This window comes from Cygnus olor, chromosome 6, assembly GCF_009769625.2.
Source record: "Cygnus olor isolate bCygOlo1 chromosome 6, bCygOlo1.pri.v2, whole genome shotgun sequence".
NCBI classification, from domain to species: Eukaryota; Metazoa; Chordata; class Aves; order Anseriformes; family Anatidae; genus Cygnus; species Cygnus olor.
This window is the reverse complement of record NC_049174.1, coordinates 40,241,209-40,269,062: the sequence shown is the minus strand read 5'-3', so window position 1 is coordinate 40,269,062 and position 27,854 is coordinate 40,241,209. Positions and strand designations below refer to the sequence as shown.

Genomic DNA, 27,854 nt, shown 5'->3' with positions numbered 1-27,854 from the left:
CTTAAAAAAATAAAAATTAACCTCAACCCATCAACCTCCCCCCTAAAAGAAAACCACACACACAAAAAAGCAACCCTGACCCCCCCAAAAAAACAACCACCCAGACCATACATGCAACCTGGATACAAGGCAGCAGCCATTTCACATACACTTTTGTTTTTACAACTATTAATTACCAAATATATGAAATACGCAGCAAACAAGCAGCAAACCCTCACCTTTTCATCCTACACGTTTCTGAAATTGCACCTCACATGCTACTAGATACAGATAACACAAGCACTGATAATATTTGCTAATTCTACAAATATACGTAAAAATGAAAGACCTTAACAGAGGAAGTCAGAAGTTCAACTAGAAGCCAAGGCTTCTCAACATGACCAAGAATGCTTTGCTCTCTGCATTAGAAAAATAACCATGGTGGCAGCTAGGATTACGCCAAAGAGACTGCTTAGGAAGTCTTCAGATTTTGTTACAAACGTGCTAATTCTTGAATATCTTAATTAATGATTTGTCTGAACTAGACAGGAGGAACACACAGAAGGGAAGGGGAAGAAACGAAGTTAAGGGTTCAGCATTAAAGCCACTGACTTGGGTCACGAACTCACCCACCGCCGTTGTTCCACGGCGCATCCTCCAGCATGGGCACTGCTCGAGCCCCCCCACGTCTGTAACTGTTCCCCCGCCACGCAGGGGGGTACGTGTTGCACGTTCACCTTGCATGCTCTTCTTTGATACATTATTTCTTACAATGCTGGAATGTGATGCATAATTACAAGAAAAAAAAGTTGAATTTGAGCAATACTTGGATCACTAATCAGAGGGCAAGGAAGGCATCACGGGCCAGGTCTGGAGTCTGGGGAGACATTTCTGAAATACAGAGTAGTGTCAGAAAAAAATCTAAAACATGAGAATCTGCATCTACTGATAATTCACGAGTCCTAACTTTAAAGCAGGACCACGAATTTAAGGAAGCTGATAAAAAAAAAGCAGAGAATGATTTAAAACACGTGTCTGTAGTTTTGTACCTTCTGTGGCTGGGATATTTAAGACCAGTAAAACTAAAAGCTGCACCTAGATTTCCAATTTCATACACTTCCAGATATAGCTAAATTTGCCAAGGCACTCTAGAGAGTTTCTCAGGATCAGCCATGCTCCCCAAATGATTTTGACCATCTGGACTGCAGAAGTGCCTGGGAAGTATTTCACAAAGCAGTGCTTCGCCAAACGAGTCGCCATGCAAACATTAAAACCCAACCCCTATACCTGTTGACACGTTATTTAGAGAAAAAGTCAAATGTTTAAGTGAAATCTTCAAGTCTCATCTGACTTCTAGATTACATTTAAAAAAAAAAAATCAATGAAGAGCAGACCTACTCAGTCACTTGTTGAGCATTGCTACTAACTTCAACAGTGGCAAAATGCTAAAAGGAGCTCTTGATTTGACCTCAAAGACATTTTAATTTCTGTAAACAGCAATGCAAAGAACTTCAGGATATGGCTGAACCGATCCATGGTTAAGGCCCCAAGAGTTTCTCCAGCTGAGCACACTGCGCAGCCCGAGCAGCCCAGCACGCTGCTCTGCGCACACATCAGTGCTGGCCTCCCACGCAGCAGGACACCAGCAAGGAGATACTTCGACGCTGGCACCTGGCTGATCTTCAAGGCATCTCACCCAACAGAGGAGCTGAACTTCTGCTTTCAGACCCACACCCCAGCTAAAAAATACTATTCCAGACAGAGAAGAGAAGATAGAAGAAGTGAAATGCTAACTGGGACATGGCACTATCTCAGGAAATAAAACACATATTCCAGCAACTACTCCCAGTCAATTCCTCTCCCAGCGATGGAGAAACACCTCTAACAGAGGCTTTGTGTTACCCAGCCTTCTGCTTCCAGACTCTCACGAATATCACTTAGGTACAGGAGTAGCTCCATACATTATACAGGGAGGCTGAGCACTTAAGCCAAGATATTAAGATATTGCAAAATTTAATACTCTGGTTCCAAAGTGCCTTTATGGCTTAAGGCTACGGCTTAGTGCGCCTCCTATCAGTGAGTGGAGGGGAGGAAACAAAAACAAACAAACAAAAAACATGACTGAAGAAACAAGACATTAAAAAGTTGAAGTCATTACACTAATGAGAACTACACTGCGTATATTTCAAGATGCAGGCTTGACAAGGATGGATGAAAAAGACGTTTACACAGTTATTCAGCACCTACACAGAACAGAAGCCTGAAATAACTACAAGGCAACCTCTGCAGGAGTAGTCTCCTTATGAAGCCAAGAGGAGAACAACAACAAAAAGCAACGGGAAATTTTCACTCCAATAAGGAGATCAGAGGCGCAGTATTTTGCCGAAGCACAACAACGGATGGCAGAAGACCTGCATTCTGGTTCAGACTGTGCAACAGACCCCATACTTCAACCTGTCTCTGTTTTGCACGAGCAGCAAGGTACGTTGTGCTGGCCTCAGGACAGCGGATGGCGAGGCTAAGAACAGAACAGGGAGCATCTCAAGATCTCTACAGTATATTTTATACTTGGATAAGTACCTTTAATCAGGTAAGTGTGCTGAGATCCTTATAAAAATATCCTAAATACAACAAATACTAAAGAATTTAATCAGTCATGCTAAATAATTAATTTTAAAGGAGAAGGTAATAAGAGACAGGATAGGAATTTCACACATTAATATTAGGCTGTGCACCAGATATTTTGCATTTATGAACAACTAACCCCTTTACTTACTTCCCTTCAGGACAAGATGAGACTTTATGGCTCCACCAAAACAAACTTTTTTTAAAAGGCACTTTTAAAACTACTGTTAAATACAAAACTAAAAGCACTGTGAAGATCATGCACTGTTTTCGTATTTGCTCTTTTTTTCCCCACTCCATGTGTTAAACTATACCTTACATATTATTTAAATGTCAGTTTTATAACAGCACTGCCTCTACAAACATTTTTTAAAAATAAGGCCATATGCATTTCTAAGGCCATAAGTTTTTTTCTTTTTCTGTTGCCACAGCTTTGTGGTAAATAAACTCTCCAGGGCCCACGTATAGTTTAGGGAGCTGGAAGCAGCCAAAAGCCATGAACTGACCCATCCTTTTCAAGCCATAACCATACATGAAATCTAAAGCTGGCCTTCCTCTGTCTCTCTACAAAGCATGAAGATCTAGCTTCTGACAGAGCTTGAAATACTAGTATTTAGTGAAAAGAGCATCTCTACAGACGAATCTTAAGTTTAAAGCCATGATTATAAATCTCAATTTGCAGATGTGTTTATGGGTGTCATTACAAACAACCAACAGATCAGGCCGATGTTCCTAGACACAAGAAAGTTTGAAGGCGTGTCGATTAATCTTCCATCTTCAAAGAAAGACTTAATCCTGATGACAGTACGAAGTTCAGCTAAAGAAAAACAGAATAATTCCGCTAAGATTGCTTAGCTGTCTTCCAAAGTGTATGCTCAGATCACAAAGTTGCTATGGCATCAGCTTCAGGACTGTGGTTAGACACACAAAATGTCTTTTTCCTACAGACTGTTATGGGAAGCTGAGCGACTTTGGCAATGCGCCAAATATGTTTTGGCTCTACAGCTGATACCATTTATCGCCATTCCGACGGTTAGCTAAGCTCAGAAAGCAAGACGACTAGCACCTTAGAGCGCCCACGTAAACGAAGCTCTAAACACACTGCACTAGCAATTACAAACAGAAATTGTATTCACGCTTCCCTCGTTTACTAGCATTATTTAATGTCACGATACTACTTTCCCATCACTTAAGTGTTGGATCAGAACAAACAGGAGAAGGCTCATTTCTGGCAGCTGCGTATCAAACAACCGCGGGAGGAAGTTCTGTAGGATGCAAGATATCACACTGATTTCCCATCCGTATTTCCCGGTGCTTTTTAATTTCACAGCCATCGAGGTACTTTCTTAAGTCACTGCGATCCGAAACACGAGCTCACGCGGTATTTTTACAAGCCACTAAGACAGACCGAGCAATCCTGCGAAACTCCGGGGCAGCGTGGGTGTGCGAGCGCTCAGCGCAGCCCAGCGGGGCGAGGGCAGGCGCGGGGCCGGGGCCGGGGCCGGGGCCGGGCAGAGCCGCGCCAACGCGGGCCCTTCGCCTCGGGGCCCGGCCCAGCCGCGCGGCGTCCGCGCCTCCCGGGCGGGCACCGGGCGGGGCTCCGGCACCGCTCCGCGGCCCCACACGGCCCGGCCCGGCCCGGCGCTCCCGTCCGCGGGACAACCCGGCTGTCAGGCGCGGCCGGCGCCCGCGTCCTTTTCTCGCCCGGGTCCTCCTCACGGCTCGCCGCCGGGAGCAGCAGCCGCGCGGCAGCCGCGCTCCCGGGGGGCCGGGCTCCTGCTCCCACCACGGCGCGACAACCCGCCGGCCGGGACGCGGGGCAGGCGGCAGGCAGGCGGGCACACAGGCCGGCCTGCCGGGCTGCTCCCCGGGCCTCGCCCCGCGGGCGCTGCCCCCGGCCCGCCGCGCCTCTCCCTTCCCTGCCCCCACCCGCGCGGCGCGGCCCCGGCCCCGGCCCCGGCCCCGCCGCCCGCCTCGGCCCGGCCCCGCCGCGCTCCGCGGCCACAAAGTTTCACTCGCGCCGCCGAGCGCCGCTGGAGGGAGCGGGCGAAGGGCGCTGCCCGCACCCGCCGGGACGGGGGACGGGGGGGGAGAAGGAGAAGGGGGTGCCGAGCGTCACCTCCGCCGCGCGGGCCCCGCTCGCCTCGCCGACGGCTCCCGCGGCGCGGCCCCAGCCGGGCTCCTCCGCGGCCAGCCAGGCGCGGCGGCGGGATGAGCTCACCGCCGGCGGACGGCCGCAGTCCCCGCCCCGCGCACCCCGCGGCCGCCCCTCCACAGGACCGGCTCCGCGGGGCGGGGAGCGCCCGGGGCGGGGCGGCGGGACTCGGCTCGGCTGGGATCGGCGCGGCACGGCTCGGCTCGGCTCGGCTCGGCTCGGCTCGGCACGTCCCTCGGCCCGCTCGGCACAGGCCCCGCGGGACGGCCGGGGCGCGGCCCGCGGCACGGCCCGCAGCAGAGCTCAGCGGGGCGGGTGCCGGCGGCGCCAGGCCTGGGCCGGCCCCGCGGCGGGCCCGAGCGCGCGGGGCCCGCAGGCCCCACGGCCCCGCAGGCCCCACGGCCCCGCGCCCCGCCTCACGGCAGCGCCCCCCCGGCGGGCAGCGCACTGGCGGCGGCCGCCAACCCCGACGGCCCCAGGGCCGGGCGCGACGGCTCCGGCCGGCGGGGTGCCGGGACCTCGGAGGCTGCTCGGTTCAGGCGTTCGCGTGCTGATGCGCGCAGCTTTTCGAGCGCGTCCCATTCCGTAACCTTTTCCTCATCTTCTTCTTGCAGCGTGCTTGGACGTCAGTGGCCTCAGCTAGGTTAAGGATGTTGAAAACTTGCGAATGCGGCTCGGGTCTGTGGTGCTTCTGCTCTGAATACGCGAACCACTTGGGAGCGACCCTTCCCCGGAGAGTGCCTTGTCACGCTCGGGAACGTGCAGGTTCTAGGTACCTCCTGAGTACTGCAATCACGCTTCAGACAACACGGCCTTGATAAAAAAAGGCTGAAACAACACTGAAAATGATTGCATCGTCGCAGACAAGATCTGCAAAGGACAAAAAGATTGGTGGAATGTAATTGATACTGACAAAATTTCTCAGAGGTATCCAAATTACTTGTTAGACTGGGCCATGCGAGGCATTTAAGACAGGCAGATTCACACTGACGCATTTGGGAACAAGGAACGAGGGCCATGCCCGCAGTGCAGAAGGCGAGATGCTCTGGCTTGAAAGCAGCACCTTTGAAAGGACTTGGGGCTATAATGGTGATGCAACTCAACAAGAATGGTGCTGCAGCAAAAAAAGTTAATGCATTCTTGCACATATAAACAAGGGATTAGTGAGCGTATGCAGAGGCAATACCACTTCTGAATACACCCTTGGTAAAACAAGCACTGGGATATGGTTTCTGGTTTCTGTGTTGCATTTTTCAAGATACTGAAAAATTGGGGTGCAGAAGAGAACTGAATAAATGAAGGCTGAAGATGATGCAGTTACAGTCCTAAAGCATTCAGTTCTTCGACAATATAACTGGGGAAATTTGATTATGATATATAACTACTGTAATGGAAGAAAACTTGACATTAAAAGCTTATTTAACTTTAACAGACCATAACTCAGGCATTTTCTGGCTTCTGAGATTTGACATTGCAATCTGAGCACTTGTTTTCTGTTTTCTTTTGTTGTTTTGTTTTGTTTTCTCTTGCATATTTTCATAAGATGATGTGAATCATTCCTACTTGCTTTTTTATTTATTTATTTGAAGCTTACTTTCACGTGGAGATCACTAACAAAAGCATATAGCAACGCTGGCTAAAATAAATACTGAATCCTTTTATCAAAACCTGTATATATTTGTGTTTTCTCTGTTACAAATGAGAAATGAACTTGTCCATAATACTATATATAGATAGTAGACCGGTGACATTAATTTCAGGATTTTTTTTCATTTAAAAATGAAGATTCAGTTCTGAAGGGTTTTAACCCTAACCCTACTCCTGCTGTGTATTTAGTGAAACCATCAGTAGATGGTGCAACAGTGGCTTAAAACTGGATGCTGCTTCCCTTGTATGCTCCCTACCCTTCTGTTGTCTGCAAAGTATGTGTACATATGTGTCAGCTCCTCAACTGCCACTTTTTCAGATCAGCCTATAAGGTAAAAGAGATCTGAGGACCATTTACCTTAATAATAGTGGTTTGAAAACTGCAGCAATAAAACAAATTGTGTTTGATGGAAAAATGCAATTGCTAGGTAATATTCCCAGGTGGAAGGGTGGTGCGGATGGTTGAAAGCAATTTCAGGTGTCTATTTTTAATCTGCCATTGTGTATCCCTCAGAGCATTTAGTCTGTATAAACAGTTCAACGTGTTTGACAGTAACTTACTTAAGTAACTGGTACTTAGTAATCTCTTAGTTCCCTGTTGCAGAACTCTACTTGAAAATCTTTATGCTCATTTCATGATTTTTAAAATATGAGATTTAAAATCAAACATCAAATAGATGAGCAGAATATAACTGGTGACAAAGATCTCAGCATTACTCAAAGAATTTGTTAAAACATTATCTGAGTAGCACAATAGTCATTCCAACTTGCTTTTAATGTTGACACTTAAGATTTTTGCAGAAGCAGGGAGGATTTGTCATATCACAAGAGGTAAATTGAAACAGTTCTGTTGGCATAAAATTCTATTTGAAATGAAGTACAGATATTTTTACTTTGGTGTAGCTAACTGAGGTTATTCCTACCTGTGGTAACCCTGACGAGCTGTATCAAAGTAACCACTACAGAGCATTATCTCTAGGTGGTTTTTACATTTAGATAACCATCTCATGTCAATGGTTTTAGAGTTAGATTTGTTGTTTGTTTGTTTTAGTAGGCAAAGACACATATAGCAGTGGTGGTCTGAATGCCATCATTATGAGCACAGCAGTTGATAATGTTAGCAGAAACATTCATATGATGTATTTTTTCTCTCCCAGTCTTGAATGGCTTGCCTTTTCCATCCCAAACGTCCAATACTCCAGCTGTTCCCTGCATTTGGGCCAAGCTGATTAGCTTCCCTACATATAATTTCTACATCACAGTTTCATATAATTAACAAAAAGATAATCTTCCTCACACCAAAAAAGGAAAATGTAGGGACAGTATGAAATAAATCTATAAATAACAGTAAGGATTTGCTGAGCAAACTATGATTATCTTCATGTTTAGTTCATCATGAACAACTAAATATGAATTTAACAGCAAAATGACTACTACAGAGTCAGAGTACGGCAGGACATTTTCTATGCTATGCATACATTTCACACAGCATCTTTCAGTGGGTCTCTGAGGGGTACAGAAGAGAATCCATATATGCGTTCAGAAACAAGTTACAGTCTTACACAGAAGAGCATCCTCAAAAGAACACTTGACATGACTGCCCTGTATGGTGTTGGAGGAGCAGAGCAACACGGAGACAAATGCTCTCAGGGGTACAACAGCAGAAAGTCAGTTATCTCACACTTCTTTCATTTTGACTTCAGCAGCTCAGTAGCTGGAGACTTGTCCCAAAACAAGGGCAGAACACTGTGTGCAGCTCAGCCACCATCTTTTCCCTCTTCCTGCAGAGAATCACATTCTCTTCCCTCCATTCTGCATGTGTGATGAGGCCTCTGTCTGGAAAGAGAGGATTTTCTCTGTCTCAGAGGAAATGTCTTATCTCTGGCAGCCTTTTATGATTTTGTCTCTGAAATCTGAGACAAAAAAAAAAAACAGAGCTATGATGCTGCTGTTGTGAGATCTATTCCTAGTCATGCTCAGTGCTAGCTCGCTCTTCCTCTGTATATGAACTTAGAAGCTTTGAAAGACAGTTTGCTGTTATTTGGAGTTAGGTCCTGCTATTCCACAGGAAAGCTCAGAATCAGGATATTTTTAACTGGGGCTTGATTTTAACACGTCCCTATTTGCCTCATCAGAGCAATACTGTTGCATAAGGATTTTCGCTCCCCAGTACTTTTGGGAACAATTCAGCCCACAGCTGTTTATCTGCCTCTACTGTTCTGCCCTCTGCACCTTCCACTCATTTGTTCAGATGATTTATTTACTCTCAGCCACTGACATTCTCCGGCTCTTCTTTTCTCCTTCCCACAGAGGTTATGTCTCTGTGGTGGTTTCTTTCATTCTGCCTTACTTTCAGAAATAGAACTAACTAATACTGGGGAATCTTTTAAGTGAGCGTAACAGCAACTGAGCATTTTAAAAAGTACTCTTCACTGCAGGAAACAACAACAGCAAAAGCAATGCAATTTAGCAAAAAAATGTAGGGTAAAATTCAGTACACTTTATGTAGCCTCCTGCTGAAATTCAAGAAACCACAAGACAAACCCTACACGTATGAGAACTCTTGCTCACTCAGAATGTCCCATGTAGCCCTCTTTAACTTCAGCAGTTCTAAAGGCAGTCTTTGAAAATGAATGAGTAGTTACTCATTCCCTGAGCACAAAAATATTCAGATGCTAAAAAGTTAGAAATAATGATTCGAAACATTTAAAGGTCAGAACTATAGATTCCTTTACGTGATTGATACACACGGATTTTTAATTACAGTTCAAGCAGTAAGTCATGATTTGTCTAGACTGCCTATGGCTTACTGAGTGTGCCAAAATTAGCTTTTATATAGATAGATATAAAACAGATAAGTGAAAACTTTATACACTTATCTGAAAGAAGAATTTGGATCAATGATTAAGGCCTTTTATCTCCTTACGATTTCCCATCTGTCCCTCGATCCTGCTATGACAATTCGTCTATCATTATTGGCACCCAAATGTTCCAATTTCTTTATGGAGTCATCTGAATAATAAAAAAAACAAACAAAAAAAAACACATGAGGATAGCATATAATGGTGGAAGCGAAATTGCTGCAAAAGACAGCAGTAGGAAGAAGGCACTAGTAATATGTCTTGGAGACCAATTTGAGACAAGCTAGAATTTCTTCTTGCTCTTTAGGCTCCCTCCTTTCCTTCCATCCCTTTCTTCTGTGTCAAAATAACTAATGTAGACTGGTGCAGAGGGTAGGGTTTATTGGTGTGTTTAGTCTTTGTTGTTGTTGTTGTTTTTACTTTAGTGTATTTAGCACAACACATCAGTTCAGAAAAAGCACTACAGAAATAGAAGAAAGTTTGCATATCATAAAGTTAGAAGAAGCTTGTTGTATATGAATTATTTGCTCCAAACTATAATAATATCATAGAATGAGGGACACGAGTGTTTTATATTTGAAATAATACTAGTAGTATTTATCTGGAAATGAATCCCTATGTGGAGACTAGTACTGCATTCCCTATTGTCAAGGGAAAAAATTACTTTGATATGTAAGAAATGATGCCTAATACTTCAGAACTCCCCAGGATGTAACAAAAAATCCATGAATGTCTTGAAAAGCTGGAAGCACTAGAAACATCTATCTTATGAAAACAGTCATGAAAGTAAGGAGATCTGTGCTTATGGCTGGTAATTTGTTCTGTTTCACTAGTATACTTTCCATTTATACTTCTAGGGCAATAGGGCTAGCATACATATTAATTTATGTTTCTGAAGATTCTGTTGGGAAAGACTGTCTCAAAAGAGACTTAGTGGAATTCTTCTCTGTAACAGATGACGACCTGTTCTTAGGTTATAGTTCACTCTGTCAGAAAACTGTCAAGAACGCTGGTGCTACTGAGGTCCTTCTCAGGAACAGGGATTGTATTCCTCCCCCTGCCCTTCAGCTGGAACCAAACCACAGTCAAAACTGTTCCTTCACATTTTTGTTACAAATATGACAAACTGTTCTTTAAAATGAGAATTTGTTTTTAATCATGTGGTGAGCCATAATAGCAGAAGAACACTTTGTGTCTCAGTGGAAGTGTTTTAAAGGTACAATGCATATGCCAGGCTACCGAAAGGTTTTATGTAAACTGGGAAAAAGCCAAAGGTTAGTAGTCCTTGTTCCATTTGAAAGGAACAGTATCGTTGGTTAACGACAAATATTTCTGAGCTCATTACTGTACCAACCAGCTTCAAACTTAAATTTTTCCAATTTGTGAAGCATGATCTTATTCGTGTAAAACAATATATGCATTCCAATTTTGCCAGCCAAATTTGTAAATGCCTTACAGCCACAGCCCGCAGAGTTTTGGGACATTCCACTCACCACCCCTCACCCCCCTTTTTTTCTGTGCACGCGCTAATAAAGGCATTCTGAACAAAGCTATCCTTCAGTTAAGTTCTTGAAGATAGTCAGAGTTATAAATGTATCACGACAAATACATCTATAACATTTTTAAATGCCTTCGTTTATTTACTTTTTGTGAGTTGAATTCAGTTAGAAAAAAATAAAATTCAAGATAGTAGCAGCCTAAAATTGGCCTTGCTAAAGGGTTAGAGGCTAGAGTTAAACATAATTGGAGGGTTATCCATAATATTTTAAAGTACTGTCTTTAGAAACCTCAAAAAACTTTTGCATAGCAGAGCTCAAATATATGTGCACTGTAGAGAAAATATATGTCTATCCATCGTTGCCTGGCATCTTTGAACAGCTCCAACAAAATTATCTCAGTCTGAATGTAGCTTTTTGACTTGTTTTCGCTTTTCAAGGCTGAGATCCACAGAACAAACCAAGTTAAAAGCTTTCAATTTCAGCTATTTTTTTAATAGCTATTCTTGTTTTTCATTGTTTTTGATGTTTTTTGACAGTAACATATAGGGAACAAATATTTCAGGCTTGTGCAGCTTAAATTAAGCTCAGAATTTTTGCTAACTCTGAGCTTCAAAAAAAAGATACCAAATATGGAGAAATTAAACTAGAAGGAATTGCAGAAAGTTATGAGCAACAAAAGTAGGATGGAATTAAAGTTTAAAGTCACTATTCATTTTAGTGACTGTTCTATTTCAGTATGCATTTACTGTATATTTTGCAACTAAAATGATGGCTATTATATAAAAACTAACACTTTATAATAGCTTTATTATTCATTTACATAAAAATAACTTCTGAAATAATTAAATGAAATCAGTTTCAGAAACTTCATACCTTTTTACATAACAGTTGAATATGAAATACTGTATCCAATTTTCCAATGTTGCCTGGTTCATGGAAGAATGAATTGTTTCTAAATTAACAAGTTTAAATACATAGTATGAAAGCACCTATAAAATCAGCAAATACTGATTATCTACGCAAGTGTGTCTAATACAAATATAGTATGCACTTTCCTGTATTCCCTGTTTGATGTTTCAGTTTAATTGACTACAGCCATGAACATCAAGAATGGAGGAAGGAAAAGGAACTGTTTTGTAACCGTTATGCTCGTTGTATCTCTACAATTGCTAGAGTCCCCTGTGAAATACCAAATGATTTCAGAAATTAATCTATTATTTTTCTTTGAAACTACTTCCGCATTTGTTTTTCAGATTAAGTATACCTCCTTCTAAGAAAATAGCTGCATTTCAGACGCTAGCTTAGCTGGCAGAACCTGAGTAAGCTGTAGATGTACAGCTACCCCTTGTGGCAAAAGTAGTATACTCATAATACTGAACTATTGAGGTTTCTTACATTATGCTTGATGTGATTGATAAACCTGTATAGCAACTTAGCAAACTAGGAAAGCTGGAGGGTAAGAAATACTCAGGTTTCATAATTTTAATAGACTCTTCATCTGAAGAGCGAACTAGAAATTGGTAATTTGTTACAAATGAAATGCCAGAAATTCATGTTAATAATAAAATTATCTAAAAGTTTTCCATTAAATCCAGTAAGAGTGGAATAATGGCCAGGACTGGAGTCTATGGCCAGGTTTGACAAGAAGAATAAAGCTGCTCACTATCAGGTTGAATCGTTGTTCTCTGCATGGTTTCACTGAATAAAGTGAAAACGATAACTAGTGAAAAGGGAAGGCAAAGTGCCTTACAGTTTACAGTAGCTGAGAAAGACTGAAAACAGTTACCAGGTACAAGCCTGGCTCAATAATGTATTCTGCAGAACAGCAGCAGCCATTCGACTAACAGTGGGGAAGACAAGAAGCAGTCAAAGCTTTAGGTCCGGAAGCTCTAAGGTCTCAAGACAAAAGGAATGCAATCTTGGGTATCTGCAAAGAATCCCCATCACACCTACTCTCTTTAAAAAGATTTAATGCACAAATAGCTCAAAAGCGTGAAAAAGTGTGCATTCCTCCTAAACCGATCAGCTAAACCGATCAGCTGCAAGCATCTGCCCTGCTTGTGCTAAGGAAGAAAGGATAGCCTATGAGATGCAGAAAGGGAACGCAAGGAATAGCAGCATGTTGAAACCATGGTCATCAAGGACAGTGAGGGTTTCAAAACAGGATTGCTTACTGTGAACCTGTTTTGGGAGTTATGCTCAACAGTGTCACAGATGACACTGATTACGCCAAGGAATTTTTACATTCCAGAAACACATTCCTCCACGACTGCAGCTGAAGAGGAATTCAGTAGATGTACATGTTTGTGTGTATACCAGCTGGATTTTGTGTAGCAGGGAGAGGTTACTGTGCTTGAAATGATTTACAAATCTGTGCATACTGCTTGGAGAGGGACAGACTGAATGAGTACATCTCAGAAGGAAGAAAGGATTTAAACATTTATTTTATTTTTTAAGCCTTTCATTATGGTTCCCTTTATTGTAGATTTCCAGATTAGCCACATGTATTTCCTTTGTCATTTAATCTGCTTATGGCTTCACACAAAAGTCAGAAGTCACGTACTCTCAATTCAGACTTAAGTCTGTACACTGAATAACAACACATACCATAATCATTCCACAAACAGCTAAGTTATACATTGCCAAATTCCCAAACAGCTTTGTCAAGCACCACCCAAGATGTGAGAGTCAGGTGCTAAAAGGTAGACACTCACCCTCAACTCAAGAAATTCATCCCTGCAGAGAAGTCCAGAAAAACATGGGCCTTATTTCAGCCTTCAAACAGAAGGTGTGACATTATCAAATTAAGAATATGTTGAAGGCCTTGTAACCACCAGCATTTACTGAATCTGTTTTCATGGCTTTCATTGCCAGTTGTCTTCAGCCACTCCCACTTCTGTAAGGTGTTTTAAAGTCTACAGACAAGAAACAACTCCGTATTAAGCAATGTTATTTCCATCAAGAAGTTTCAACAGAAGAAATTGTTTCCTGAAACCATGCCATTCTTGTTAAATGCTTCCATCATTTGCAAAACAGGCTTCCTGCAAGGCTTGATCTTTTCCAGCAAACCAACTGTATTTGTTCCTTATGTTCTGAATTTAGCTGTAGTTCATATTTAAATAAAGGCAAAGTAACAAATTAAGGACTAGAACTAGATAAACTCCCTAAAACAGAAGGTAAAACTGATTCATCATAGCATCACCAATGATGCAAACACAAACGAAAAGGATGCCAAAGAGTGATGGCACACATACAGGATGAAAACTGTCAAGTCTATTCTTTTAAAGTTTTAAAATACAATTTTTGTTTTCTGTTTAGTTCTTGTTATTAAGAATACTGTCATAAGCAGGACACCTTAATAAATATATATAAATTTGAGAAAATAAAGCACCTGACAATGCATTTGTCAGAATACAACAGTTAAGTAAAAGATTGACTTGGCTGAAAAGGAAGTGTTCTTAATTATAAAACACTTCAGCGGAAGAGTTTATTCTGTATACACTTTTGTATTGGGTTTACATGCAAGGTTTTGGTAGCAGGGCTGCAGGAGTGGCCTCTGTGAGACGAGTCCAGCAGCTGCCCCATGTCAGTTAAGGGCCAGTTTCAGCTGGCTCCACAGGGATCCGCCGCTGGCCAGAGCCAGGCCAATAAGCAATGTTCTTTGCGCCTCTGTGAGAGCAGATTTGATAAAAAGAAAAAAAAAAAAAAGAAAAAAAAACCAAACTGCTGTGGAACAGCATCTAGGGGACGTGAGAAGTGAGAAACAGCCTTGCAGACACCAAGGTCAGTGCAGCAGGAGGGCAGGAGGTGCTCCCGGCACGCAGCGCAAGTTCCCCTGGGGCCTGTGGAGAGGCCCCTGGTGGAGCAGGCTGTCCCCCTGCACCCATGGGTCCCACACGGAGCAGATCTCCACGCTGCAGCCCGTGCAGGAGCCCCCGGTGGAGCAGGTGGATGTGGCCTGGAGGAGGCTGCGGCCCATGGAGAGCCCCCGGGCCGGAGCTGCAGCCCGTGGAGAGGAGCCCACGCAGGAGCAGGGGGTCTGGGGGAAGCTGCCGCCCGTGGGGACTCGTGCTGAGCACTGGAGCAGTTTGCTCCTAGGGGATGGATGGACCCCGCGGTAGGGACTCATGTTGGAGCAGCTCCTGAAGAGCTGCTGCCTGTGGCAGCCCACGCAGGCTCAGTTCGGGAAGGACGGCATCCCGCGGGAGGGACCCCGTGTGGAGCAGGGGCACAGAGTGACCGTGAAGGAGCGGCAGAGATGAAGCATTACGGACTGACCGCAGACCCCATTCCCCCCTGTTGCTCAGGGTGAGGGCATAGAAGAGGGTGGAGGAGGGGAAGGTGGGTGTAGTTTTTGGTTTTGTTTGGTTTTGGTTTTTGTTTGTTTCTCACTGTTCTAGCTTGTTAGTAATAGGTAATGAAATTCTCTAATCTCCCTATGCCAAGTCTGTTTTGTCCATAATAATAATTAGTGAGTGATCTCCCGGTCCTTATCTCAACCCTTGAGTTCCTTCCATCGTATTTTTCCCCCTTTGCCTTTGAGGGAGGGGAGTGAAAAAGCAGTTGTGGTGGAGCTCAGCTGCCCAGCTGAGTAAAACCAACTTTCAGGTTCTCTCCCAAGAATAGCAAGTGCTATTGACACAGAAAGCAAACATTAAATGCTACATGTAATAATGCCACAGGGGAATGCAGGAAATGAAATAGATCAGTTGCCAGGATTTTCTTCCTCTGCAGGATGCATATTACAGCAAAAGAGGGACTTGCACCTGCGTGACATTTAGTAAAACCAATAAACTGAGCTTATCACCCTTAAACCTCCTGGCTTCTTGTTAGGTCCCCTTTCTCTACATTAAAATTTTATATAGGTAGAACATGGAAGATATTTTACATTAAAGCAGGCTTTGTGATAGGGTGGTTGGAACTACCATACCATCACTCCAAATATGCACTGTACACTTACAGATCCTAGGCACTGCTGCAACATGTGCAGATGCATTTTTCCAGGAGGACTGATGCTTCTAGAAACGTAGACCGAGCCTATGCTGCACAACTCCAGTGCAGACAGAGTAGTCACTATACTGGAGAAAACTGAGTACTGAATATATTTAATTCAACTATATAGTAATTGAAGCTGCTAAAGGTGCACTGTATGAGGACCTATTAAAACTGGATTAGGTCCATAAGCAACAATTGTATGACCACCCAATTTATGTCAATAAAAACGTTCCCTATAGTTACTTTCTGTATTGAGCATGCATCCCTACCCTGAACATATTGTTTTAAACTGTTTAGATAATACTCAGAGAACAGACCGCAAAAATTCAATATGGAACAATAGAAGGGTAGTCAGATTCTTTTGTTTACTCACTGTCACAGCAATGTTAATATTGTATCACAACATAGGAGTTTATGCAGCTGCAACAATGAAGTACCGCAATAAGTGACTGGATTCCCACAGTGATTTGCACACAGCTAGAACAGTAGTGTTTTCAACCACTCTAGGGGTGCAGGATAGAAACAAGGATCCCGTATCTCTCTGCCTCCCAAGCTATTTGAATAGCTCCTTGCAGCAGGGTGCAATTTACCAGTCACCTATTTCTGTAGTGTGCCAGGATATACACCATCCCTTCAAGTTATTAGGAAAAGATGCTTGAATTGATTCTTCACTCAAGTATATGTCAAGCACAGTCCAGAATAATCAGGCGTCCAGTTAATCTAGCATCCAGGGGAAGGTTGATGGGGGTAATTCAAAAGAAGATAACCCTTTTTACTACCACAACCTCATCTGGCATAAGATCCTTGGCAAGAATATGCATAGGTTTTCCGAAGCAGATTACTTCAGAGAAAGAAATATTCATAAAGGCCATCAGAATCAGGCCCTATTATTTTCACTACCTATTAGTTTTCTTCAGAAAAAAAAAAGGTAAAAATCAGAATTATAAATTTTTTTTCTGGCATTCATTCTGTAGTGAACATGTATTAGCAGAGGTATTTTAATTTTTCTTATTTGTTCAGGGTGTAACCAAGTTATTTATGCATATACTACTAATGACCACCTCCCGTGATCATAATTTAATCTTTAATCAACATATAAAGTTATTTACATTTCACAGATGAATAAAGTGAAGCAGACATTCATGTTAAGTGGTAACACTAATTCTGAGTAACCCACCTGGGGTTCTCCTCTAAGGAGAGGGCTTCATATGTTTAATAAATTTCCACTGTAGTCATGTGCAGCACACTATGAAAAGAAGCCTCACAGACGATATAAATGTATTTCCAAGCACCAATTTTCATATTGAGTAAGTCTGCTTGAAGTGCTTGACTGCAATTTTAGTGGCACATTCATATGCAATTACTACCTCAAAAAAAAAAAAAAAAGTCCCAGCAAAATTAGATTCAGAGCAAGAAAAAAAAGCTGAGCTACCCAACCAACCAACAGCAGGAGATAATTATTCTCTGGCAGGACTTGACTATTTTTATTGTCTTTCCTGACAGTATAAGCATGCAAGGCTCAAGGATACTTCCTGTACTTTTATTTACAATTGCTCCTCCCCATTTTCAAGCTTGATCCCTCAGGCCCTACTACTTCCAGTCTGTACTGAGTCTAATCGCTTTTCAGGCTCATCTGCCATTCTAGCATCCCAACCTTAAACTCCATATGCAAATCACTGTGTTCCTTGCAACCTGACTCCTCTTTCATGTCTTCCCTCTCATCCCAGAGGTTCAAGTCCAAGTCATGTATTTCCTTCATTTCTACTCCCCAACCCTAAATGGGTTAACATAGACTGTTCTCACTTGGCTCTTCCTACTGTGTGGATCCCAGCGGGGGAGTCATTAAGGACAAGGAAAGAGGGGCTTCTTGCTGTTAAATTCTTGAGAAATTTTTCTTCAAGGAAAAAGTGTTTGGAAAATTTTGCTTATGTATCACTGGAATCAAACATATTCAGCATTAACAAGTTAAATCAGATAATTTAGCTGTCGTACAAATTTCTACTAAACCTCTATTAGCTGAGGGCCTTAAAGTTCCTAACCTGCCCAACTTTCCAATGACAGTTTCAACCATCATTTTCCTTCCTCCTCACCTTAGGAAATGCTCCAGTGCACAAGCAGCTGGACTTCCTTACGGAAACAAATGCCAGAAAAATCTGTAAGTCTTTCCCAGAACCTTCTGAGTTGGCATGTCAAGCAATCAGCCTGAGACAGACATTGGTATGGAACACCTCAGCCTAATCATAAGAGAAAAAAAAAAAAAGACCCCAAAGGAACACTGAGGTCAAAGTGTAAGGCAATCTGGATTTTAAGAAGCACTTCAATCCATTTACAATTGACATACCAACTCTCTCAGAAACATGCCTTTCAGTTGTGACCTTTCTTAGGATCACATTCACTTCACCTTTGCTATCACTAAGTTAAAAAAAAATATGGAAAAGAGATGGACAATTCCAGTACTTCAGTCAAAACTCACACAGGAAGTGAAGCTGTTAGGCTTCTTGGCATTGAGTTATTATTGAACACTAGTGAAAACAGATTAGACAGAAGCTATATATTTTAATAAAACCCAAGTAACTGAGTACTCTTTTTATAAAGTATTTTATTGTCACTAACAGAAACACGTAAGACACAAGGCAGTCAAACTATTTCCACAGTTTTTGATCCTTTACCACAGTGTGCTAAGTGCTATTAGAATAGAAATTTGCTTCTATGTAAACATGAGTTTTTAAATGCATATTTTAACATTTCCGTGGCTGTTGAATAATGTAAATTCTTTTAGGCAGCATGAACTTCTCCAAGGCAGGCTGTGGCTTTTGGTGAGCAACTTGTAATGCTGCTGCAGGAATTTTGTGGCTCATCTGTAACATTAAAATGAGGGAAGAAAGTTGTAATAGAATACAACTTTTCTGTTGTTCTCCTCCTAAATTCCATCACATGAAAGTAGTTAAACCTAACTCTACAAAGAGTTCAAGTGATCACCAGAGAACTCAGTGATTCTGTACATTTAATAATTTCTGGTTTAAAGTTTTGAAATTAGTCTGACTACCTTCTGCGAATTATTGACTTTCTCAGTAGTTCATAGAATGAACTGACAAGACAAGGAAAGCAGAACAAATAAATTGTAACCGAGTTAACAGTAAGTGGTTACAAATTCTTACTTTTCCTGATTCAAACCACCATCACTGTAATATTTGATTATCACTTCCTAAACTTCTAAAGAAGGTTTATGTATGAGATTCTGGAAACCAACTGTAGAAGAAAATGGTAGATCAGAGCAGAGGAGATGGGAAGTAGAGGAAAAAACAAGATGATATCTCTATTTCACCTTAACAAATAAGTCTAAGCCAAATTTCAAGATCTACATAGTAAAGCTTTGATCCCATCTGTTGATGAAAGGCTTATGTTGAAATGTTTTACAAAGCTCTACAGATGAGGAACTCTTTGTACGCTTCAGAATCTAAAGACTGCATGTGTATGAAAAACAGATGAGAACAGTCAGATCTGATTAGCATGCAAATTAAAAAGCTGCTTGTTAAATCAGCTTTTGCAATATTAAGTGTAAGACTCTGCATCAACAACCTAGCAAGAGATACTAGACCTGTAAGCATAATGATGAATAAAAGGGTCTATCAGCAGCTTTGTGACATAAAATTTTAAGTAATCTCGTATTTCCAAGAGAGAAATCAGTCAGATGTCTAACTATCTTGTATCAGTCCTCAGGTGAAATAACTGTATATGGAGCAACAATGGAATACGTTGTACCTGTGTCTCAAGGATCACTTAAACAGTTTGACATTAGCTTACCACCCGTGCACTTGTCAGCAACACTACCCACTTCCTTTTTAAGTTATCTTTTTTCTTCTCTGAGCTGGATCCTTAGAGGAGTTAAAGCCATTCCATAGGTGGATAGTACTGAAGACTACGTTTTGTTCTGGGTTGCAAACCCAGCTCTGCCAAAAAATTACTATGTCACTGATAGCTTTTCTCCACATTTCAGTAAAATTTCTAGTACCAAAGGGGCCTAAAGGAAAGCTGGGGAGGGACTCTTTGTCAGGGGGTGTGTAGTGACAGGACAAGGAGTAATGGCTTTACATTAAAAGAGGGTGGATTTAGATTAGAGATGAGGAAAAAATTCTTTACTGAGGGTGGTGAGGCACTGGGACAGGTTGCCCAGAGAAGCTGTGGATGCCCCATCCCTGAAAGTGTTCAAGGCCAGGTTGGATGGGGCTTTGGGCAACCTGGTCTAGTGGGAGGTGTCCCTGCCCATGGAATGGGTTGGAATTACATGGACTTTAAGGTCCCTTCCAACCCAAACCATTCTATGTTCTGTGAATTTGAAATCAACATACCACTAAAAAAAAAATGTACTTTAATATCTAACAGTACTTTTCTATAACACGTATACACATAACCACTTTGTGGCTACTTACTTAATGCTAAATAGGAGTAGAAATGCACAGAATAATAAAAAAATAATAAAAAATAGCAGAATAAGAGACTGCTGGTTACATTTTAGCCATCTAGCATTTCACCCACATACGATCTGTTTTAGAGACTATTTATCATCAGGAATGTTTAGTAGTGGATGACAAGCCTACAAATGTCAGATGACAGCAATTTAAGGAAAATTCACCTTTTTTTTTGTTTGTTTGTTCTTGTTTAGTTTTATGGAGAGGCCTTGACAAATACATATCTTGTTCTTCCACATGTACTTACTTGTCCAGTGCTTCTGCCAGTATGACACTCATCTTCTGAATTTTTGAAATACTGACGACAGCACTGTAAAGCATGAGAAAGAGAAGTATTTAGCATCTCCATCTTGCAAAAATGCTGCCACTTATTTTTCAAACTTGTTAATAAAAAACATTCTGTAATAGAAATTTAAGTTTTGGAGCTAACTATATGATATAAAAAGGAAAGTATGCTGCCTCAGAATAGAGCAATGGGAAATCTGCGTTGTGGCTTTTCTTTTTTATTTATACATAGTTCTATAGAAAATACTATATTTTATAATTTTTTACACCGTGGAGTAGCTTCACCGAAGTCTAGCATGGAAAGACAGAAGTAAAAAATTTGACTTCGTTATTTTCTTGATTCTAATCTAGGCCTATGAAAAACATTCATCCTCTGGCAGGGAAATGTTTTCTTTGACATCAGCAAATTGTCAAGCAAGAACTTTTTGTACAAGATTATCCCATTAACTTCCTTGTAGTTCAATGCAAATTAGCCACATCACCAACATTCCAAATAAACAAGCTGTGGGTATGAAATACTTTAGATAAGCATTAGAAAATTACACATTCTTCTGATGATATTATTATTTGCAGTGACACCTCTATAGCTTAAAATGCAGTCAAGAGAAGTCAGTATCAGCCATATACATGGAACCAAACACCTTAACCGTGACTCTTGAAAAAGCAGATACTGCTTGAGTGAAGCTAATGATTCAGTAGATGAGACAAGATAAACTTTCTATTGAAATTTCAATTTAGGAATTGATAGTTTGCCAAAATGACAAATGTAAGATATTAAATATATGTTTATGCCATCGGATAACCATATTCTGGAAAAAGACAGCAGCAAGATTGAACCCAGACAACTAACAATTGGTGAAAAAAGCTTCTAAACTAAAATACTCCAGAAAAAAAAGGGTTATTAAAGAAATAAAAACCCCCAAACAGGAGTCATTTCTCTTACATAACGAGCTATAACCAATTTTTATGTATTATCTATAAACTCATGCAGGCATCTAATTAGTCATTAAGATGATGAATTATGTTCTATCATGCAATATATTACACAGCACCTCTAGAGTAAGCACACTTTTTTAGAAACTAAATCTCAAAGTTCAGCTCCTGCCAAGACTGAACTCAGCTCAGACCAGCCACTTAGAGCCATAACAGTGACTTGTTTGAGACTATTAAATAATCTCATCTGAATCAGAAACACAGGGACAAGGAATCTGTATGATTACTACTTAACAATTTTCCTGTGACTTGTATGACTGCAACCTGACAAAATCCATCATTCCAACAAGGTATGTATACTATATTGAGTAACCATTGATCCCAGAGCAGCGAACAAGTAAACACGAAAGAAGTCAGTGTTACTGCCTCAGCTTTGTTACAAAAAAATTATTTTAGATCAGTGTCCTCCAAGCCACTGAGAAAAAGAAAAACAAACATAAACCCACAGTGGTGATTTCTGTGGGCCTGCCAAAACAGTGTCACTATGCCAGTGTTAAATAAAATTAAACAAAGCTAATTTTAATATTCAAAGCTATCCAGAAAAAAAAATAGAGGTAAAAAATAAAATCACGTTCATCCAAAACCTGAGTTCAGCTGTCACTCCGGTCACAAGCTTCCCTTTTAAATCCTAGCAAAATAATCTATTTCACAAGGATTCTACTAGATTACAGTACTTTGTGTTGGCTGTCAGACACTGATACTATGACTCAATGTAGACACAGATATTCAACTAAAAAGGAAGACTTCTTGATGGCAGCGAAAGATATTCAGAAATGCCAGACGCAAATCTATTTATCAGAAGTAAGACACACAACTTAAATCCCAGTGCGGGTAAAAACGCACAAACAAAAGCAGGAATCAGACCAAAGCCTGCCAGACTGTTTAGCAATCCTACCTATTTCAGGCTTTTTGAATTGTTACCTAGGTACTATAGACACATCGCAGTATAGGTGGCACCTGTCTCATAGGTTAAAAGTAACTGAAGTCTCTAAATCCCTAGTGGTGGAAGGGCTAACTCACAGCTTTCAGGATAATTCCAAGGCATGCTGTAAGAAGACAGGATTCTAGAGCTGCTCCAAGTTTGGGCAGGTCTCTTCAGTAAGCCCAGAGCAAGCTACCATGAGGACCATAGAAAGATTGCTCAAAATGCTTTCTTTTCTTCTTGAGAGATGCAACAGAATATTTAACCCATTTCAGTCTATTTTCACGCATAAAACCAGCCTCACATCGACACAACGTGGGAGGCGTCTATATCCAGACAGAAATCAGAGCCCACTCCCACAGGTGGAAAATGCTCTTTGAGAACAAGATGATAAATTCACTTAAAGCAATAACAGATGTTTTTTGTCTACCCATACCCTAATGATGTTTGAAACAGTTTCGAATAGAAGTACAAGCTCCAGGCTGTCCTCATTCTAAAGGAAATGAAACCCACGTCTCTTCCCAAGAGTCTACAAGATCAACTGTACTCTCCTCAGTGGAGCTGGGCCATTCACTGTGCAGCAATAAATTTAAAGTTTCAGAGAGCTAGAAAAAGAGCAAGCATATGCTAGGACCAGGAGCACTCAATAGAGAGAGGGATTTCCAAGTTCCACTCTCACCTTACACATTACATATTTTGAAAACTGACAAAAGGATAAAAGTATTAAATGCATTCCAGTTACAGGGAGTGGAAGTTTAGATCCATCCCCCCAAGCTCAGCACTTTAACCATTACATTTTGTCTTATACTCACAAATTTCTAGTCTTTTTCTATGAATTAGCTCAGCTTCAACAGGAAGCGTCTAGCTCACTGGTGAAGGCAAAGGATACGATTAGGTACGTACCCTTTTTAGCTGACAGTGGGCTACAATTCATGTCTTCCACTCCTTCACAAATATCCTAATCATCATATGGAGGAGGGCACGTACACCACTTCCTTGCACAGCAAGGTTCTATCAGGACACAGTAGATGTATTCCAAGAGCAAATCACTGGATACAACACCTTAGCATCACACCGTCTAGTTTCTGAACATCGTAGCAATGACAGGGGAGCGAGGTACCCTGCAATGACTCTGCAATTCCAGATACGCCCAAGCAGAATCACAGGACCTTCAAGGGAACTTTTGTGCAAAAACAAAGGTATGTGGTAAAGTAAGGAATAGCTAGTCTTTATTCGAAAAAGCCATAGGAGAAAACACTTGTTTTCACTGACTGCTTCTTATCCAGAAGGAGAAGCATGCCTTCATTTTGGGGCAAAATAGCCTGATCAACCTTAGGAAGCGGAAAATAGAAAAAGAATAAGATTTAAGATTGAAATAGGAGATATAGCCTATACAGGAGATATAAAAGATTCTTTATGGAGGGTGGGAGACATTCCTTTCATTCCCTTAAGAATAAGGACTGCCTAAAATTAATTTTATTTAATTGGAAACTGACTGAACATTACTAATGAAAGGTAGGCAACACATTGTTTTCATTTCTGTTCCACAGCATAAAAACAGAGAAAACATTCAGCCTTTGTGTTTCATTGCAAGGCATCTTCCTTAGGTTTTGAAACCTTTTTTAATAGTAGATTACCTCAAAGTTGCATTTTATTTATTAATTGCACAAGTTATTTTAAGAATTAAACTCTTCAGAGTTGAATAGTTGTCTTTCTTTTCAACCTTCAGCCTGTTGCCTATGAACTTTAACTATGGGGCAGGGAAACCAGCCCTGCAGTGCAATACCTTGTCTTGTCTTTTCCTGGAGGTTTAGCGTTTTTCTTAAGTCCATTTTCTTGCTTTTTAGACACTCTCATACCTCCAGCTTTGACTGCAAGAAGAAAACACAATTTAAGTACATACAGGATTGCATGCTAGACAAAAAAGAAAAAAATACTTGTACCCCAGATTAATTGTTAACACAAAATTATCTTTTGGTATTTAACTCTGTTTTTTACTTCACTTGTATACATGCACATACACAGAAGTAAGCCAAGAGTTCCAAGAAAGACTTTAAACTTCTGTGTCATAGTACATTCAAGTCAACTTTCAAATGCTGTAATCAAGAAGTCAATGGGTTTTCAGTCACTTGAACTTATATTAAATCTTAACACCTTAATATGTTAGTATGAATTCTTCCCCCATAAATCTCAGATGTAATAAATCCCACTTTAAATTCAACAAACAAACACCACAACTCTAAACACTTAGTTTTCAAACAACATCACTAACAGCAATAAAGGTTTCATGATTTGTTCAAGGTATTCTAGGATAAAGCTAATAATGCAGATGCATGTTTATCTTTCACTTGTGTTCTAACAAGTTTAATTATATTTTATTAAGATATCTGCCAATCACAAAACCAATTAGCACTAATTAAGCTACAGAAGACCTAACAATAACAATTTAAGTTCTGAGGCATGACAGAAAATTCAATTCTGAACAAAGAACATGTGAAGTTATCTAAAACATCTTGTCGAAACAAGTACCTTCTTCCCATTCACAAAGGTGTTTTAAGTTTTAAAACTGCCAGCATAAGAAGTAACAAACTCAGTATGCATTCTGATTATTTTGAACAAGTTGTTTCCTCTTACAACAAGGTTCCTATTCTTCTTATTAATAATCAGGACCAGAGTTTTCAGACTTAAATAATGGGGGGACGGGGACGACAGGGAATTGAGGAAAACTTCAAAAATTACTTGGCTAAATAGCATGAGAAATAAGTCTTTTTCCTCCTTTTTTTCTGAGCACATGCATTTGTCTGACAACTGTTTTCTATCAATTCTAGCTTATCCCCTTGTATTTTCTGGTTGCAGGTTTAGTTTTAGAATTAACGATTGTCCTTTAGTCATGTTTGAAGCAGTGTTAGAGTGCTGTAGTTCTGCGGTATCTAGGCTTGTCTTTTCTTTTCAGCATTGCCTACATACAGATAATTATGCTACTGTTTAAGCAGCAAATAAATCGCCTAGCAATCTTACAGCTTCAAATACAGTAGAGACCTAGAATAAAATTCTGTTGGCAATCTAGCTACAAAATGAGAAGTCTCTGAAATAAAAATGCCAACCATTTCCAGTTGTCTTCTAGTAAAGAGCATCGGGATTCCAAACACCCTCAAGCTCACAAGGTGTGAAACTCTTCTCTGGAAAGGGAGTTAACATAAGAGGCATCTTTAAACAAGAACAACAAATGATTAAAAAAAGAAAAAGCCAGGATATTTCAAGATCTTAGCTGGAGGTCTGTTCTTCCACAGCTTGTTAGGTATGCAGATGTATTCACTTTTTAGGAATGTGTCAAACCCCAAAAGGGAATCATTCATTTAGTGGGATCTTCACTTAAGCACACATTTGCAGGATTAGCAATTTGTAAATACAAGTGCTTTTGATGGTTTTAATTTAACAGGGAGAAGAGATCAGACACACATAGCCAAGGAAACATTTTTAACACTAAAAGCGTTACAAAAACCACAAGGGTGGGAGAAGAGGGAGATATCCAAAAATGGGAAAAAATATTTAAACACTAAGTGACCAATCAAGAGTCTTGCCTACTACAACAAGCCCACTGGGAAAAGAGTTGCTTATAATGATTGGAAGTCACACGAGACTTATTTCAATCTTTTCACTAACTTGAAAATAGTTGCTACTAGCAGCTATTCCGTGGTTGTGGGAGAGTGTAATATAGATGCTTCTATAACGTGCCAGAAAGCTGGTTCATTATTTTTTTTGAAAGCAATTAAGAGAGATGTCTGAAAGTTTTTATACGGAGCTCGATTTTCATATTTTAAATACCCTGTAATCCATTTAACTTAACAGTCCAGTATTAAGTGCCAAAATCCTTACCAATTTCCATATTAAAACACACCACAGCTTTCAAAGATCTAAGGTGGGAAAACAACAGTGACAAAAATGAATACAAAACAAAGGCACAGCACCTTTGAGATCCCAAGGTTACTATTGATGCTGTGGCCAGAATAAAGGGTGCCTTTACCCTGGTATCCACTCGCACTGCCTTCGCTCGCTAGGTGCCGAGCTGAAACAACTCGCTTCCTGGCATTCCTTTGCGAGAGTCACTGCATGGCAGCGACCGCAGGTGAAGCCTCCTGAAAATGGTCTCTGAAACTTCTGCAGCTTACTGTCATCTACATTAAGAAATACCAGAACAAGCACTAGGGCACTACTGCAGTGGTTTTAAGGCCATTTCAGGAGCAATGCAACTGCCCCTGTCACCTGAGAGGGAAAAAAAAATAATAATCCAGAAAAGGACTAGCAAAGTCAGCTAGCGAAGCTGAAAAAAAGTTACCTCACAAACATGTAAAAGCATGCTTGAAAATCAAGCTTTTGAGAACACAGAAGACATTTTAGGGGTAAGATGAGACAGATGAGTCATGCCTTGCACTCCCTCAGGCACTGACTGCTCCTAGCAAACCAGGCGGCAATCCCAGCTGCCTCACTCGCAGAAGCTCCCGCGCAGCACGGCAGAGGTTCAACGCTCAGCGGAGCAGCACGCGGAGCAACCTAGCCAGGACGCGGGCTGTACGCTGAGGTACTCGCCCCGCACAGCCAGCCGGCCGCCTGCCGCCGGAGCGCGTTCACGGAGCGGGTTCGCACAGGGGAGCCGCGGGTGGCCGCGGCCTGCGCTCCTCCGGCCGCCGGGGGAGGCCGTCCTGCTGGGGCAGCGGCGCCGCGCCCTCCGCGGGCACCCGGCTGCTCCCCGCTGCTCCGTGACGCGCGCCCGGTCAGGAGGGCAGCGCGGCCCCGCGCCACCCTGCTCCGGCTGATTCGGAGCGAGTTCGAGTGCAACCGAGCGGCGCAGCTAAGGCCTCAGGCGCTGAGGCGTGGTGGCCGGCCGAAGGTGGGAAGGCGGAGGAAAACGGGCGAGTTCTGCGCCAAACGCCAGGGCGCGTCCAGCCCGGCGGGAGCGGCCGGGACGGCAGGGCAGGGCAGGGCAGCCCCGGCCCGGGGCATCCACCGGCTCCGCGCTGCCGGTGCCGCCCCGCAGCCCCTCAGGCCCCGCGCGCCCCAGGGGCCGCAGACCACCGGTTGCGACGGGGCCCGCCCGGGAGGCTGGCGCCCGCGGCCGGACCGACGGAGACCCCGCTGAGACCCTGCTGAGACCCCACCGCGCCGCCCGCGGGGCCGCCGCCACAAGGCAGGCGCGGGGCGGGCTTCCCGCAGCTGCCGGCCCGGGGGAGCGGCGGCGGCAGGGAGAGAGAAGGGGGAGTCCCGCGCAGGCGGCCCCGGCCCCTACCTGCAGGAGCCCGTCGGGCCGCCGTCGGGCAGGGCGAGACGCGCCCCGTGCGCACCATCGCCGGGCGAGAGAGCGGCGGCGGGGAGCGGCCTCGCGCGGGCTCGTGAGGCGGCGCGGGGCTGGGTCGGCAGGTGGTGGGG

The 27,854-nt window shown here is 42.3% G+C and overlaps 2 protein-coding genes across 6 annotated transcripts in view; both read right to left on the bottom strand.

Moving 5' to 3' along the window:
* TANC1 (tetratricopeptide repeat, ankyrin repeat and coiled-coil containing 1) overlaps nt 1–5,084 on the bottom strand; it is a 98,339-nt gene extending 93,255 nt beyond the window's left edge. For 4 of the 5 annotated variants that reach the window (XM_040562558.1, XM_040562560.1, XM_040562561.1 and 1 more), the window contains exon 1: nt 4,724–5,084. The gene's annotated coding sequence lies outside the window, so the exon portion shown is untranslated. The remainder of the gene's footprint in view (nt 1–4,723) is intronic. The other variant, XM_040562555.1, reaches the window with a different exon arrangement.
* Nucleotides 5,085–18,343: 13,259 nt separating this feature from the next.
* Nucleotides 18,344–27,854, bottom strand: DAPL1 (death associated protein like 1). The gene is made up of 4 exons (XM_040562593.1): nt 27,715–27,854; nt 24,217–24,301; nt 20,477–20,540; nt 18,344–18,619 (listed from the first exon to the last, which is right to left on the bottom strand). The coding sequence occupies exons 1-4, from the start codon at nt 27,770–27,772 to the stop codon at nt 18,500–18,502; spliced, it is 327 nt and encodes a 108-aa protein (XP_040418527.1). The 5' UTR covers nt 27,773–27,854; the 3' UTR covers nt 18,344–18,499.

Bases quoted from the DNA above. Each gene is read 5' to 3' on its own strand.
- DAPL1 (XM_040562593.1), bottom strand. From the start codon at position 27,772: ATGGTGCGCACGGGGCGCGTCTCGCCCTGCCCGACGGCGGCCCGACGG. The intron at 24,302-27,714 runs GTAGGGGCCGGG...TTCTTCTTGCAG, and splicing joins GGCCCGACGGGCTCCTGCAG to TCAAAGCTGGAGGTATGAGA. The intron at 20,541-24,216 runs GTATTGCACTGC...CATGCTTTACAG, and splicing joins CCAGGAAAAGACAAGACAAG to TGCTGTCGTCAGTATTTCAA.